The sequence below is a fragment of the Elephantulus edwardii genome, unplaced genomic scaffold, assembly GCF_000299155.1.
Source record: "Elephantulus edwardii isolate Elephantulus edwardi_28Jun2011 unplaced genomic scaffold, EleEdw1.0 scaffold00009, whole genome shotgun sequence".
Taxonomy (NCBI): domain Eukaryota; kingdom Metazoa; phylum Chordata; class Mammalia; order Macroscelidea; family Macroscelididae; genus Elephantulus; species Elephantulus edwardii.
Window position 1 is genome coordinate 4,061,530 of NW_006399759.1, and position 16,979 is coordinate 4,078,508.

Consider the following 16,979-nt stretch of genomic DNA (forward strand, 5'->3'; position numbering starts at 1 on the left):
AGCCGGATGGTACCTGACTACCGTTACTGAATATTCTGATCCTATAGAAAAGTCTTGGTCAGAAGGGAGGAAAGCAAAACAGAATTTCAAATGTTCATAGAATGTAGACTCTCTGGAGCCATGAAGTTTGGATGAATCTCTGAATGGCCTTGAGGAAAATCTTTAAACCATAAACTAAAAAAATCCCTGAAAGTTTTTAAAAACAAAACTGTAGTTTAGCTTGACTCGTTTAAAAAAAAAAAGTACATCTTGAGCATTCTGCTCTTTTAAAAATAGTCAATATGGAAAGAACCATGGCGGGCCCAACATTCACGGCCAATTTGTACTCCTCACTATTCCTCAGGAACCCCACGTTCTCCCTCACCATCGCCGTGGGCGCCCTGTTCTTCAAGCGGGCGTTGGGTCAGGGAGCGGATATGGTCTACAAGCACATCACCCAAGGGAAGCTGTGGAAACACATCAAGCACAAGTACCAGACCCAAGAGTAGTTCCTCAGCAGCCTCCATTCAGGCAAGAAGGACCAGGTCCACCCACTGGCTCTTTGTCCAAAGTCAAGGCCTCAGCTTGAAGATGATGCCTCAGTTATTCTTCATGGACCACCTTTATCTGCCGGCAAGAAATGGCTTCCCTAACAGACTCTAACTTCTGCTGGTTTTGACATATGTCTCGTCAGAATCATCAGCAAATAAATGTCAATTGTCCTTGAAAAAAAATCGTCAATATGGGGGCCTAGTGGCAAGAAGCTGCATTGCAATCCCAGAGGTACGCGATTTGCATCCATCCACCAGATTCTCTGCTGGAGGAGGAGGAGCAATCTCTTCCTGTACCAGTCAGATCCTATTTAACGGTACACATACATAAAAATAATAATAAAAATTTAAAATTTAAAAAAATCATCTATATGAGATAAAACTCACAACAGCAACTTGAAAGATAAGAACCTTAGGTGTCCAAGGAATTTATGTCAATGAGGATAGAACCATCCAGGAAAGAGGGTGATAATGATCGTGTAACTTGAATAATACAATTGGTGTCACAAAATAGTACCTGTATAAACGGTTAAACTGGTGGGTGTCTTGCTGTATATGTTATTGTCAATTGCTGTTAAGTCAGGACCAACTCATAGCTGACTCTTTGGCAGGTTTTCAGAGGCTGTAAATTGCATAGTAGGAAATTGCACATCTTTCTCCTGTGGAGAGGCTGGTGGACTTGAACCAAGTACATTCAGTTTGGCAGTTCAACTCCTTACTACTAGTCTGCCAATTCCCTTTGCTGTATATGTTGTTGTTGTTTTTAGATGCTGTCAAGTCGAATATGACTTATAGCTACCTTACTAACAACAGAGCTGAACCCTCTCCTGCCCTATGCCATCCTCATGATAGCTGTATACAGTCCTAACAGAAGAAAATAAAATGAAAAAGAATTCTTTTGAGAAGTGCAACTTATAACATAAAATGAACTACTTTAAAGATTTAAAGGTTGCAATTACTATTTTGCCATGCCATGTATCCAATGCCTCTAATTTAGTTTAAGAAAATTTTCTTCATCCTTAAAGAAAATCCTACACCCATTAAACACTATGTCCCCATGCCCATCTCGTCTTACCCACTGGAAAGCATTGCTCTACTTTCTACCTCTGCAGGTTGATCTATTCTGAAGATTTCACCTATGTGGAATCATAACAGTTCCTGTCTTGGACTACACTCTCTGTAGCTCCCTAATTTAGGAACAGGAGCTAATTTAGAAACTGCCTTTGCCTTATCCCCACCCACCACGTTTTCTAAGTTACCCTGTGCCCCCACCCAGTGTCTCTGGGTTAGCTCATCTGTTCTAAGCCATTTCTGTTTTCTTTTCATAACCTCTGTCAGTAGATTAAACATTGACTGCTAACTAATAGTTAGCAATTTGGCTCCATAAGAAATTTAGCAGGGAGCTCTGGTGGCTTAGTGGTAAGAAGCTGTGCTGTAATCTCAAAAGCATGTGGTTTGAATCCACAAGCTGCTTTGCAGAAGGATAGACGCTCTCCTCTTGTGTGATTTACTGCCTCTGAAAACCTGGTGGAGGGTCAGCTATGGATTGGTTCCTACTCAACAGTACACACACAACAACCACCACTTCTGAAGACCATGGATTCACTCAATGACTAGCTCATAATCTAGGACAAGAGACAGACAATCAACAGGCATCAAGTCAGTGGTAAGGCAAAGTTTCAGAAATCCAGGGAGCCCAGAGGAGAGGCTCCTAGCCCAGTTTCAAGTTGAGGGAGATCAGGGAAGGTAATGTCAGATGATTGGAGGCTTGCCACACTCCTCACTCTATTTCCTCAGCACATGTCAGAGTCCCTAGCCCTAGAACAGGGATGAACTAACAAGATGATCAATAAGTTTCTCAGCTGAGAGCAGAAGGATGAAAAACTGTTGTTTATGCAGAAAGTGGTAATAGAGTATCTGAAGACTTGTGGACAAGACTGTCAGCCTTTATGACATATTGAATACATTTCAGTATAGCTGGAAATGGAAGGGTACACCACCACAGGTGGGATAAAACTAGGACTAGGCAAAAATTCTCACCACTAGGCCAATTGGCAGCACCATGATGGACAGAGAAGAGACTGTGGTTGTTAACAGTTATAGTTTGCTTGGCTCCACAATCAACACTCTTAGCACCAGCAGTCAGGAAAACAAAAGACTAATTGCATTGCGTAAATCTGCTGTCAGGGACCTCTCCAGAGTGCTGAGAAGCAACAGTATCAGTCTAGAGACTAAGATGTACCTGATCCAGGCCATGGTCTCCACAATTACTTGCGATGAATCAGAGAGCTGGTCAATAACTAAGGATAATAGAAGAATTGATGTTTTTGAGTTGTGGTGCTGGAGGAGTCTTGAACATACCATGAATCACTGAGAAAACAAGCAGGTCTGTCTTGGAGAGGGTGAAACCAAGTGTCTCCTTAGAGGCTAGGATGTTGAAGCTCTGTCTCATGTACTTTGGGCATGTGGCCAGGAGGAACCGATCCCTGGAGAAGGACATCATGCTCAGAAGAGTGGAGGGACAGCGCAGGAGAGGAAGACCCCGGATGAGATGGATTGACACAATAACTGGGGCAAAGGGGGCAGATGTGTCAGAGACAGTGACTGGTTCAGGACAGAGCAGGCTAGAGAGCTGTTGTACATAGGGTCGCTATGAGTCACAGGCAACTCAACAGCACATAAGTACAACAGTTCATGTAAGACTCACACAAAGGACTTAACTATGACCTGAGTACAAAATGGAGGCACAGGAGGGTTCTGAGTCAATTTGCATGCTAGAAACCCATCTTTCTAATGGCAGTGAGAAATGATGATGGCCTGAACAGGGCAGAAACTAGGAGAACTTGCCAGATAGGTAAAACAGACATCCTTCTGCCCTCCTGCAACCTATACCTCAATGGGGAATGCTGGTACTTACCACATCATTGCCATAATCAAATAACCATTAAAAGGTAGAATTCTCCAAGGAATACTGGGGCTCCAGAAACCCTCCCCAAGGTTAAACTAAAACCTGAGACCTGAACAGGAGTGAATCCATGAAAGTGAGAAGCAAAGAGCTTCCCAGCCTAGACAAAGGCTTTCTGTGAAAGTACTGAACAAAATGTAAGCAAGGAACTGAGAAACAGGCAGTTGGCTGTTGTGAAACATGTGTGGCTGGACATTAGATCAGATGCATCTGGAGAGTGAAGCAGGGCCAGAACTGAAGGGTCCTGTTACACATTTTGGATTTACCCAAAGCAAAATAAAAGTCCTTAATGATGTAAGCACCATTCTGATTTTAAAACTGTTCACTTTCTCTTTTACACTTGTGTGCATATGGCCTTCTTTCTGGGCAGCTCAATTATCTACTTGTCTTGGAAATGGTTTTAGGAATATGAAAGGGAAAAATGCAGAGAGATAACCCATAAATAGAACTATTGAAATAGGATCTATCAGAAAACACTCTTGAAAGTCAATCTTTGATAAGAAAAAAGATATTCTAGGTGTCTTTAACTTCCTCATTAACATATCATAGAATGGATCCTGAAATCTTGATAAAATGATCATAGAAATTCACTGAAGGAAGAGAATCAGGAATAAAGAGAGTCTTGGCTACCATATAAAGAAGGGGTCCTGATGGTATAGGGGGTTAAGCATTGAGCTGCTAACCACAACATTGGCGGTTCCAAACCACTAACAACTCCAAAGGGAAAGGGTGAGGCAGTCATGCTTCTATAATGATTCGCAGTCTTACAAATCCTACTTTTCCCTAGACCTCTGACTAGGTCATAAATGACATTGGAAACCACAGGAAAGATTTCACTTTTACTAGTTCTACTAGGACATTAAGGAGCGCTGGTGGCATAGTGGTAGATAGGAACCTACATTGCAATCTTGAAGGCACGTGGTTCGAATCCACCAGCTGCTCCATGAGAGAAGAATGTGCAATCTCCTCCTGTGCCATTTACTGCCTCTGAAATCCCATCAAAGGGTCAGCTTTGGATCCATTCTGACTTGACAGTACACAACAACAACAACACTTGGTCCTATCCAGTCACTATGAGCTGAAGTGGATTTGATAGCAGCAGCTTTGGAGGCTCAGATCCAGAGAACGGTGGCAGAGATCTGAGAGAAGAAGCAGGTGCAGACAGAAGCCAGACATGCATCAAGTCCTCTATCTCTTGACAGATGTCTTGGAGAGCCCAAGGTGTGAACCCTGGAGGGAGAGGAGTGAACTCCTCAAGGCTCTGGGGGGAGATTTTATCATATACACACTTAAGGATTTAAATATAAAGTAAATTTGATAGTTTGATGTGATTAAACACAACTTTCAAGCCACCTTGAGTTCCCACACAGCTTGAATACGTCTATTCTGTATCTTTATCTGTGGGGTTTGCATGCGAAAGTAACCAAAATCAGATAGATTAGAAGTCTACCAAATTTTTAAAGAAAATGCATTGAACAAAAACAATGCCTCGATTATTGCCTGCTGGTGGCCTAGCAGTAAGAAGCTACACTGCAGTCTCAAAGCCGGGTGGTTTCGACTCTTTCAGCTACTCCAGCAAAGAAGGATGGACAGTGTCCTTCCACGCTATTTACTGCTGCTGAAAACCCACTGGACGGGCAGCTATGGGCTGGTTCTGACTCGATGGCGCATCACAATACCAACAACAACATCATCTTACTCATCAAATATTAAAAGAATCCACGGACCTCAGAATCTATAGCAGCTGGAAGTAGACTGTGAACTCTCCAAAAACCCAGGTGAGCCTACTTACCAATGCCGATTTCAAGGGTGACTATAGAGATCAAGCCATAGGACCTGGCCATAGAACCAAGAACCTTCCAGAAGGAAATGTCCAGAGACACAGATCACAAACAAGGGAATTCTTCCCAAAAAGCAGAACAGGCACTTTTACACAGGCTAACCAAGAATGTTGCTCCACACCAAGAAAGGGAGTTTTCACTTCTGTAGCCTAGTAGTAGGGCGCTCTGGAAGCATAGTCCCTAGTGAGTTGTACGGCTGACCGAAAGACCTAGTTTCTCTGGTGGTTTGAATCTCCCAGCAGCCCTGTGCCAGAAAGAACGACAGTACCCTCCCGAAAACTGGCTGAGATTTACAACCTCCAAAAAACACACTGTAGAGTCAGCTATGAGTTGTCTAGCTCGATGGCAATGAGCTGTATAACAACAGCAATTAGTTTTTTAACAAACAATTGTTGTTTGAATAACAATAAGAATTGCCATTGTCGGAGCTCTGGTGGCTTAATGGGGAGAAGTTGCACTGCCAACCCACACAGCTTAAATTCTGCCTCTGCAGGAGAAAGATGGGCAATCTTCTGTCATGTTTTACAGCCTCTAAAAATCCACCAGAGGATACTAAACATACCATAGACTGCCATGATAACTAACAGATATGTTTTGGAGAGGATGAAACCAAGCAGCTCTCCTTGGAGGCAAGAATTTTTAAGCTCTGTCTTACGTATTTTGGGCATATTTCCAGAGGGGACAAGTTCTTGGAGAAGGACTTCACTCTTGGAAGGGAGGAGGGACAGCACAGGAGAGGAAGACCTTGGATGGTGATTGACACAGTAACTGGGGTAATGGGAGTAGGTGTGTCAGAGGCAGTGAGATTAGCTCAGGATAGGGCAGGGTTCAGAGTTATTGCACATAAGATCGCTATGAGACTCAGGTGACTCGATGGCACATAACAACAATAAACAACATGCCTAAAGTATCTGAGACAAAGCTTTATCATCTTTACCTCCAAAGATCACTCTGGCTACACCTTCTCCAAGATATTCATTGTTCATTACTCTTCTCTAACACCACAGTTCAAAGACATCAATTCTTCTGTCATCCTTATTCATTATCCAGCTCTCAGATGCATAGCAAGTGATCAGAAAGTCCATGGCCTGAATCAGACACATCTTATTCCTCAAATCAACATCACTGCTTCTCAATAATTAGGAGGTCCCTGACTAGACTTTCCCAGTGCAACACATCTCTTGATCTCCTTACTGCTGCTATCAAGTGTATTGGTTGTGGATATAAGTAAGATGAAGCCACTGACCATTTTTAATTTCTGTCTTGTCAGGAACTACATCTCTCTGAGGACTGACCATATGGGTAAGACTTTGGGATTGCCTGCCCTGGGAGGGAAGAAGTAGAACTCAGTGTATGGGGGAAAGTAAACACAAATATTGAGGCAGCCAAAGAGGTGGACTTCAGTAGAAATTTTGCACACCCCAGTACCTAGTCAATCCATTCTTTCTCAAAAATGCAATTCCCCATATTGTCCTAATAAGACTCTAATGATTCTATGTCTCAGACTTCCTTGCAGCTAGCTCTGGTCTTAGAGAAGATCTAGCTCATAAAAATATAAAAAGATGTGTCATAAGGTTTTACAGGGAAGTTTCCATTAAAAAGAAAGGGTCAAAAGGTCAACATAAAGCTGGGAGGAGAAACTCCTTTTATGCCTTTCCTTCATGCTGCTTCTTGGAAGGCTAGAATGTGCTAGAACTTGGGTCATAAAAACTAGGGCCACACCTTGGAATGACAGAGAGGAAAACTAAATTCTTGTACCAGACCACTCATGAAACCACCAGACCAGTCTTCAATTTCTTGGCTCCAAACTTTTGTTATGAGAGAATAGAATCTCGTATTTAAATTTTCTGTTTGGTGAGGTTTACTCTCACAGACAGTTGAATGAAATCCCAACTGATATACATCTACAACAGATTTTGGGCAGAGGTATCACATAATCAGCCAGTGCTTCAGAGGATCTGTAGTTTTCCAGGTGAGAAATTATAGGGGCACGTGCCAAGATTGTAATGGTGGTGTTGGACATGGAGCAATACTGAAACATGTTGAGGAGGTGAAATACTTGAAGTTTGGTGGTGTAATGCATTGGTAATGCAGGGCCTAGAATTGATGTCTTTGGGTTGTGGTGCTAGAGAAGAGTACTGAATATCTTATGGACTGCCAAATTTCTGGTCTATGCCAGACCTTCTGTGTTCTTTGCTTAGAGATGGTTTTCATGCCTCATCTATATTCATCTCTGTGTCTAACTTGATCTTTTTGTAATGCAGAAGTTTAGAACCCATTCCACTTTTTTGTTATCTGATTAACATAAATAAAATTCCAATTCCAAACATATATGCACAGGTACAAGGGTTAGGATTCTAAGACCTATTTTGGGGTGGGGTGGGTCATAAGTCACTCCATAACAGGGAGGGAGAGAGAAATGAAAGTTAAGGGCAGGAAGAGAGGAGCCAAAGATAATGACATTACCGAGGAGTGGTTAACACTGTGCACTGCTTGTGCAGTGTCAAGTAAGGAAAAGGCTGAGGTGTGTCAGTAGGATTTGGTTACAAGGAAGCAGAGTCTCAGGGTAGTGGGGGTGGAAGCCAGACTTCATTGGGTTGAGGCAAGAGTAGCAAGTGAAGAAGTAGAAACAAGTTGACTTTCAAGAATCTAGGCTGAGAAGCTGAAATGGAAATTGAGGCCAAGGGAAAGGTTTTGTCATTTTCACATGGATGAGACTTGACCTCATTTTATGCTATTGGAATGAGGCTCTTGGGAAGGTGGAAGTCAGTGACATATTAAGAAGAAGGGAGTGTGAATGAAAAGGTTCCCTGAGAAGAAGGGAAGCAGTGGGTATTGAAGCTTGGTAGAGAAATGAGCCTTGGAGAGGAAGAGGGACCCTCTTTTGTTGTAGCAGGTGAAATAAGTGAGCACAGGAGACATGCGTTAAGTTTTAAATTTAGTAACGATGAAAAGTTCCGATCACCTTCTGAGACCCTCTATTTTCTGTGAAGTGAAATGAGAGTATATGTCATTTACGGAACATGACAAGTAGGGGTTAAAGCTTAAGGAAAGAGGAGGCAGTTTGAATTAGCCCTCCTGGGAAACAAGAGAGAGAGATTTATGAGAAAACACAGAAAGGGCTCCTAGTCACACCTACTCAGGGTAGATTGGAAGTACAGTTTGATGATGACACCAGTCTGCAAGGTTGCGAAATTTTCTCCAAAGGGAAAAAGATTTCGTCTAGGTATCCTGTCCTGCATTGCCATCACAGCTGACTGTTGGCACCTGCAAATCCTGTAAGCATCTCCACTAATGTGTTTAAAACTGGATTCAGGGCGCGGCCGTTGAGGGGTGGTTGGCACGCGCTGCGGGAAGTGAGTGTGGAGGCGCGGACGCGCGGCGGAGCTCGAACTGCTGCAGCTGCTGCCTCCGCCAGAGGAGCCTTGATCCTCGCGTACCAGACACCCCGGGCCTCGCCATGGCTGACCAGCTGACAGAGGAGCAGATCGCAGAGTTCAAAGAGGCCTTCTCCCTCTTCGACAAGGATGGAGATGGCACCATCACCACCTAGGAGTTGGGCACAGTGATGCGGTCCCTGGGACAGAACCCCACTGAAGCTGAGCTGCAGGACATGATCAATGAGGTGGATGCAGATGGGAACGGGACCACTGACTTCCCGGAGTTTCTGACCATGATGGCCAGAAACATGAAGGTCACAGACAGCGAGACCGAGAGGCTTTCCGAGTCTTTGACAAGGACAGGAACGGCTACGTCAGTGCCGCAGAGCTGCGTCACATCATGACGAACCTGGGAGAGAAGCTGACCGACGAGGAGGTGGACGAGATGATCCGAGAGGCCGACATCAATGGGGACGGTCAGGTCAACTATGAAGAGTTTGTACAGATGATGACCACAAAGTGAAGTCGGGGCAGCTGGCGATGCCCGTCCTCCTGATCTCGTCCTCTTGCGTGCCCTCTCTTCACCACTCTCCCCCGCTTCCCTGGTTCTAGCAAACACCAACAGACTGACTGAGAATCTGATAAAGCAACAAAAGATTTGACCCCCCAAAAAACAAACAAACAAACAAAAAAACCCACACAACTGGATTCAGGACATAGGCCTCCCTTTCTCCAGCCAGCTCTTGCTCTTTCTTGCCTCTCAGTGTGTATTCCTGGAGACAAACATATTTCACTCAACCACTCCAAGCCCGGCTCTCTCCTGGACTGACAACAGAGCTCACGCTCTCGTCTGCACACCAATGAGATTATTCTCCCTAATGCAGGACTATGGTTGGATTACACCCCTATTCATAAAGTCCCTGAAGCTCCCAATATATAGAAACAAAGCTGTATTTATGATCTATTGAGGGAGTGTTGTGTGTTCCAGCTTAAATGCCACTTTTTCTGGGAAGTCTTCCCTGCACACCTGCGAAGTCAAGTCCCAGTGGTATCTGCATCCACAGCATCTTAAACATCTTCTTTGAGACACTCAGTAAACTTGTAATTCATTGCAATCACGCCAGGGCAAGGCTTGGTTCTCTCACATTAGATGATGTATCAAGGGTAGGTGTAAGAGTAGGGGATTAGGGCATCCTTTGCCCCTCTGCCTCCCAAGCACCAACAAGGACAGTGCCTTATACACAAGTTGGCATCCGGAATATTGTGTTGATTGACTGATGAAATGATTCGAGTCTGTCATTCAAGGCCCTCAAGACAGCAGCTTAGCTTTCTTCAGTCGCCCAAATCAGTACATGCACCGCACATCTGGGGCTCCTCCATATTCCTCAAGCCTTGCAATGCTTTAACCCACCTATATGTCTTTTCTCAGCCCTCGGCCAGGCTCCCTGCTCTGCACCTCATCTTGTCTATAAATGTCTATTCATCCTTCGAGACACATCAGTTCAACGCACATCCTTCATGAAATCTTGACTCCTCACCCACCATCCTTACTGATATAATCATTACTACTGAAAGTTGTAGCTTCTTCCTTAACCGTCCCTGCTCCCCTCTTCACATTCCTTCCAGATTGTAACCACCTCAAGGGTAGCTTCTAGCTCATGGTCATTTGTTATTTCAACTGAAAACATTTGACTGTAACTCAAAGAGACAGCTTATATAATATTTGTATAAATAATGTCTTATATAACTCTGTGTCCAAAAAAAAGTGTCTTTAAATGGTCATGCACTTACTAGGAATATACAAGATATTTTTTGAATGGATGAGATGTTCTCTCTCACACAGATAAGAATGTGATGGTGACTCCATTACCGCACTAATTTTTAAACTGTTCTTCTGTTTGCACCTTTATAAAAGGTCTTTTCCATTTGCAAACAAAGCTTAACTTTTCTAGTTTATTCCATCCTTACTTGAGAAACAAACACTGGCTTTATGTACTGGCATACCAGACACACCACTATGTAAGGGCAAAGGAATTTCTCCCGGAGCTGATATTTTTCAACATGTTTGGCAGCGTTCGTCTCTTGGGCTAATAACTGACACCGTGGATGAGTAAGCAGAGGAAGAGGTGTGAAGAGCAAAAATAAGGAGGAGGCAATGTCACTACTGATAGCTTTTAGTTGATTTTCATATTCGTGTTTCATGGTTAATTTTTAGTTCAGAAAATAGTTGTTGGGATTCTCAAAAATATTACCTAAAAAATAGCCTTTGGGATTCTTAAAAATCTTTTTTTGAAAAATAGAAAGGAACACTTGCTAACTGTCCTAAGGGACACGGCAGCGTTCTATTCGAGGACAGCTCTAGACTTACGCAGGTCCCACAGTCCCTGGTCAAGGTTTCCCACAGGCAAGTTGGGTCACGTCTTTAGAGGCAGCATTACAAATGAACATCATTACAAACCAGGGCACTGCTGAGTGTTGATAGTTTTTCTCCTTTGTCTTACATAAATATTTAAGATGTTTACTTGAATAAGGATTTTTTAATTCTAAAGATGAAGCCCGAGTCTGAGGTTTCCCCGCTCCTCCTTTAACTGAGTGGAACTTGCCAGTCACAACAACTAAGAGAATATGGATAAAGCACCGTAAGAGTCAGTGGTCCTCTGTCCACCAGGGGCCCAGGTGAGAGAGAAGTGGCTCTGCCTGAAGAACAGAACCGTAGGTCACAGCTTCTCTCCACTCCAGGTGGGTTTTGCAAAGACAAAGGCTGACTGTAAAGAAAGGTGGGTGGATTTGTCCTAACAGTTCACAGCTTCTCTGAAAAGAGTACTTTGCTTGTCTTTTCAGAGGAGCAGAACTTCTGTCAGTGCAAACAAGGCAGGTGCAGCAGTCGAGTCCCTGCTGTGGGCTGGCCCAGAGAGGTCACCACAGGCCCTCAGCCCTCACCAGGGCCAGCTGGGTGTGGCTCAGCCACACGAGCAGGGTCCGTGCGGGAGGCCGCCCCGCTGCCCAACGTCGGTGCGTGTCTGGAGGCAGCCGGGGTCGCGGCTGGCCAGGGCCAGCTGGGTGTGGGCTCCACCCTGCGGCAAGCAGGGCCAGACTGCGCATGTATTAAGTATCTCGTCCCTGCCCCCCTTTAAACAGAGCCAAAAGCTAAATCACAGTCTTGCATTTCAAACCCCCACGGCTGCACTATAATCAAGTTGCATCAGGCAATTTTATAACTAAGGTCTATGGCTTCTAACTACTATAGGGAATCATTTCATGAACAAAGAGAGTCTGATGACCAACTTGTGTCCAGTGAGGGAGCTATGGGTTCCAACAAAAAGGGGTTGTCCCGGAAGTTCCTCACTGAGACATCTTTCCTGAGAGGATACTCCTGCTGGATCCTTGAAAACTCCCCATGTGTTAGGAATGGAACGATGTTTACCACCAACCCAGATCACAAGACTGGATCAAGGGAGTCTAGAGTTAGACGTGGCTGCACAGCTGCCCCTGCAGAACCTGTAAGGACCTGGAGGAGGTTGCCCCTGATGTGGGGTGGGGGTAGCCCCAACAGAAGGCTGGAAAGCTCTCTGAATGTACTGTAGACTTCTACAGCTGCACGTAGAAGCAAGACTGCTCATAGTTCTAATTAGGGACCTGAAGTCATCGGCCTCACTCGTCGTCACCTTTTATTAAAGATGGATATTTAAGTAAATGCAGTGGACGTGGAAGTGCTGCTGGGAGATGAGAAAAGTCCTGGAAGAGCCAAGACATGAGAAGCAAGTTGGAAACATGTGCACGGACTCCTCTCTGGGAAGCAGGACATCAGAAGACTACCAGGGCCACATGGGGACATTCTGAGCACCTGCATCTTCCACACGGATAACACATCATTTGCTCAAGGAAGTACAAGTGTATTGGAACATTCCATACTCCTTCTGTGCCTCCTGGCCTATTTGAGCAAAGGAGGTCAACAAAAGGGCCGAGGTTGATGGTCCCGCGTGGTCCCCTTCCCTTATACGCTGAGACCAACAGGGAAAAAGTTAAGTGCATGCTCTTAAATTATCCTTCGCCTCCCTCTATAGAAGAGGCTGAAAACCCTATTTTGATCTAAAAATTAGCCAATGGAAATCGTATGGATCACACAGAACATGATCTCGCTTGCTTGTGTTGGTCCTCAGGGAGATTCAAGTATTGGAGAAGATCATGTTGGATGGAGCAGGAGGCCAGCCAGGACACGGGAAACCTTTGGTGACATAGATGGGACTGAGACTCAGCAAAGCACTCAAACGTTTCACTCTGTGGCACATGAGATCACCATGAGTCACATCCAGCTTGATGGTGGCTAATTGCTCTCCTATAGATGAGGAAAGGCTCAGAGAGGTTAAATGACTTTCTTGACAGCGCATGAATGATGGAGATGGGACCAAGCCTTTGGACTCGCATTCCAGTGTTCTTGGGTTTGGCAGACAACAGGTCTACACACTGAGATTACAGTGTGATCTCTCAGGGGGCTAATTCTCAGCCAGCTTCCAACCTCTATGGACATTAGCTCATAAAAGGCTTGCTTCCTTGCCAGATACCCCAAAATCAAAGAGCAGCTAGAAACAGATGCTTCCCAACCACCTGGGGCTTCCAGGTCTACATAGCGATGGGGACTGTCATGCTGACACTTCTGGGAGTTCCAACTTGATAACCTGGGTCTATTCAGACAGGAAAGCTAGAGACATGGCCATCACACTTGTTTGCATGTCTCAGTCATTCTCAGAGCCCTGTCCTGAGTGTTTTCTCACTTGATCACCACAGCTTTCAAAGGCAAATGAAGCCCACTGCTACTGAGTTGATCCAATTCATGATGGGCTTTGTGCTCCATGGTTTTTTTTGGGTTTTGTCTTTTATGGAAGCAGATCAACCACAAGGCTTTTCTCACAGAAGCAGTAAGTGGGATCAAACACCCAGTTTTTAGGTTCATGGTTAAGCACAAGCTATTTGTACCATCCAGGAACCTACAGCAACTACAATGATGCATCTTACTTAGTTCTGGAAGACTTCCGGGGTTCCAGTGTTAACTTGTTCGCATAACACCCACTTACCAGGAAGGGACAGCAATGTAAGCTTTTACCAGCTGGCACTTTGACAATGACAGGCAAATGACTGAGAATTTGGCCCTGGGAACTGGGCAACAAATAGCGAGGAATCGGGAGAAGGGACAGAGGGAGAAACATGGCAAAAGGCGAGGATGCTGGTCCTTCCAGCTGTACACTCGTTTTCCCAGGAAAAAAGCTTCTGGGAGAGCCATTCCCTCCTCAGCCCTGCCAGAGACACGGACTTGAACCATGAGGGCCGAGGGTGGAGGGGGAGAGAGGGAAGAGAGAAGCGACAGGAGAAGTGGAAAAAAAGACGGAATAAACCAACCATTGGAGGCTCTTCAATCTTAATCCATTTTATTCTACAAAATACTACTCAATTGAAAAGTGGAAAAGCTCACCATAAAAAGCAAGGGAAAAAAAAGACAAAAAACAAACCACAAAAAAAAGGCAGTTGGGGGGGGTAGTTTTAAAAGATTCTTTCTTCCATAGCAGCAATCTTTTTCTAACAAGCTTTCTTTAGTGCAAATACTGTAGGCTTGTAGTACAGTAATAGAACAAAATCATCATCAACAACAACAAAATACCACCAGAGCGCTTTCTGAGCAGAGAGAACTCCTCAAGTTTCAAAACTATACAAAGGTATCTGAGCTCATGGACCTGCTTGGAGAGACTGATGTAGCAGCTTCTCCAGTAGGATCATTTCATAATTTTTTCAAAAAAATTAAAAGGTGCTCAGAAAAGTAACTCAATTTCCCATGGAGCTATATGAATCTTGTACAACTTGCTTGCCTCCAGGGTCTTATAGCAGACTTCAGCCCACATCACTGACATAACCTCAGATACAGATACACACGGCATATGATTTTCCACTATATACCAAAGTACTATATACACATATCTCCCACCACAGAAAATAACACCTTGATACCTAGTCTCTATACAAGATCGAGTATTTTCTTCTTCAACATCAAGTAACCACAAACTAAAATAAATGGGGTAAACTTTTAATCATACAGAGGAAAATAATTTTTGGAGGAATAGGACAGGGTCTTCTGCTGTGTCCTCTCACCAGGTGGACTCCTTGATGACCACTGTCCCCAAGAGAATGACAATCCATCTTTAAAAACAGAACCTTTTTATACAGTTTGTACAGCACAAGTCACAAATCACTGTAGAAACCCCCCAAAAAAGCATCCTTAGCTGAAAATTTAAAAAAAAAAACCACACAAGCACACACACAACAAAACACAAAGAAAGGCGGCGGCGGAGTGAAGAACTGTGTATTTTAATGCTATCTGGTTCTATTCAGGCTTGGTATAACACAAAGAAGATGTAAACATTTAAAATAAATAATAAAATAAATGTCCATTTCTTCTCCCTCACCCTTCCCACGGCCCTCCCTGTCTGACCCAGCCCTCCTGAACATGTCAGCATTGGACAATCAGAGCCTTTTATTGATGGATGACCACATGCTGGAAGCAGGAGATGTCAAATTAGGAGAAGGATGGCTGGGTTTCCTTTTAAAAAGATACAGGGCACAGAAACATCTAGAAATGTACATGCACGCACGTGCGCACACAGACACACACACACGCACACCCCAATCTGTCAATAAATAGTGAGATGCTGGCTTTTAAGATGCTCAAAAAGACAACAAAAAGCAGAAAGTAGTTAAGACCCCTCTTCTTCAATTTCCAGAAGGAAAATTCTACACACCACATAGCCACTTGGTCCATGGATTCTACAAGGACTGTTACCCCTCTCACCACTTGCTGAGGACAAAGGAGGGAGCCCAGCACAGGGGAGAAGGGGCAGGTGGAAGGAGTCTGGGGAGTGGGAAGGTGTTGTCGGGGATGGATCTTTGAGCAGCTCAGACTGAAGGCTGTCCTGCCTCAGAGAAGAGAGTGGTGGCGAGGAGGCCTTTCTCAAGTGTTTTTGTAGCTGCCCCTCAATTACTTGGGTGTCTTTCATGAAAGCGTGCCTTTGTCCCTTAGTCTCTTCGCAAGGAAGGTATATACACACATATAAAAGTGCCTAACACAGTGCCTGGCACATAAGCAGGTGCTTTTCCCTTCCTCAAGGGGCAATGTAGATACCTGATCAGGGAAGTAAACAAATCTAAAAAGTAAATGGTGAGACTGCTGGTGGCCGATTGGTCCATCAAGAAAAGGAGAAAAAGGTCCCAATGCTCCAGAGACTCCAATCCACTTTCCACTTGTAGCCCAGTGGGAGCAGAGAGAAGACTCTTTTCCCCAAAGCCTAGGAGGAGGAGCTGACTCTGATGGCTCTTGGCTTCAAGATACTCATGTGAGGAGCACAATGGACACACTTGGTCTCCTGTATGAGTAGAATGTTTGACTTTTTCTGCAAATCTTTCCCAGTGAACTCTCTACTTGGAGTTGGCTCCAACAATTTCCAGAACTTCACCCGGGATCTCTCCTTCATTTGTCAGCAGCTGCCCCTTTCCACTCAGCTCAGAGATGAGCCACTCACGGCCAAGGAGACTGCATTCCTCACCAGCCTATCAGGGAAACCCTGCCCGGTGCTGCCTGAAGCTCAACAGCAGTCCACACCAGCTGCCCTGAGGAGGCTGGGGGCATGGGAGAAGCAAAGCAGTCTCAACCTAAGCTCTTGCACTCCCTTCAATGGAGCCGCAGAGGCGGCAGCAGCAGGCCTGGCGGCTACTGAGTATAGAACAAGAATGCAGATGTGTATGAGCTGGGAGAGTTCAACAGAAGGAATATGCTGAGGGTATGCTCATGACTCGGTGTCAATTCACTCACTAAATAACATCTGTTGTATTAGTTATATGTCATCAAGTCGACTACAACACTTCACAACCCTATGAACAACAGATTTGAATCTTACCCTCTCTTGAGAAACCCCTCCCAGATCAAAGCCAGAGTGTGTCAAGTAGGAACACAGCACAGAGGCCCTCAGACGGCCGGGGAGTTGACCATGTTTTGCCTTCTGCTGGTCCCAAAGCCAACACAGTTTGAGACCTGACCTGAAGCCAGACTGTCTCAGGGAAGTCCATCCTGGGCCCAAGTCACAGAGCATCACCAACCTTAGCTTCAGTATCATACAAAATAGGAGTCTTAAAGAGGCTGTCAGAAATAAAAAGACCAGAAGCAGCTTCATTTAAGAAATATATATATATGTATATATGCACAGAGACACGAATAGCTCCCACT

General features: G+C 44.6%; 1 protein-coding gene and 1 pseudogene across 1 annotated transcript; both read left to right on the top strand.

Moving 5' to 3' along the window:
- Positions 1-293: 293 nt before the first annotated feature.
- LOC102853102 (cytochrome b-c1 complex subunit 9-like) lies at positions 294-488 on the top strand. Its single transcript, XM_006880572.1, has one exon. It carries the CDS (start codon positions 294-296, stop codon positions 486-488), a length of 195 nt encoding a protein of 64 aa, XP_006880634.1.
- An 8,308-nt stretch (positions 489-8,796) lies between these two features.
- Positions 8,797-9,239, top strand: LOC102853517 (annotated as a pseudogene).
- Positions 9,240-16,979: the final 7,740 nt, after the last annotated feature.

What these genes read in the sequence shown, in the direction of transcription:
- LOC102853102 (XM_006880572.1), top strand. Translation starts at nt 294, where the DNA reads ATGGCGGGCCCAACATTCACGGCCAATTTGTACTCCTCACTATTCCTC.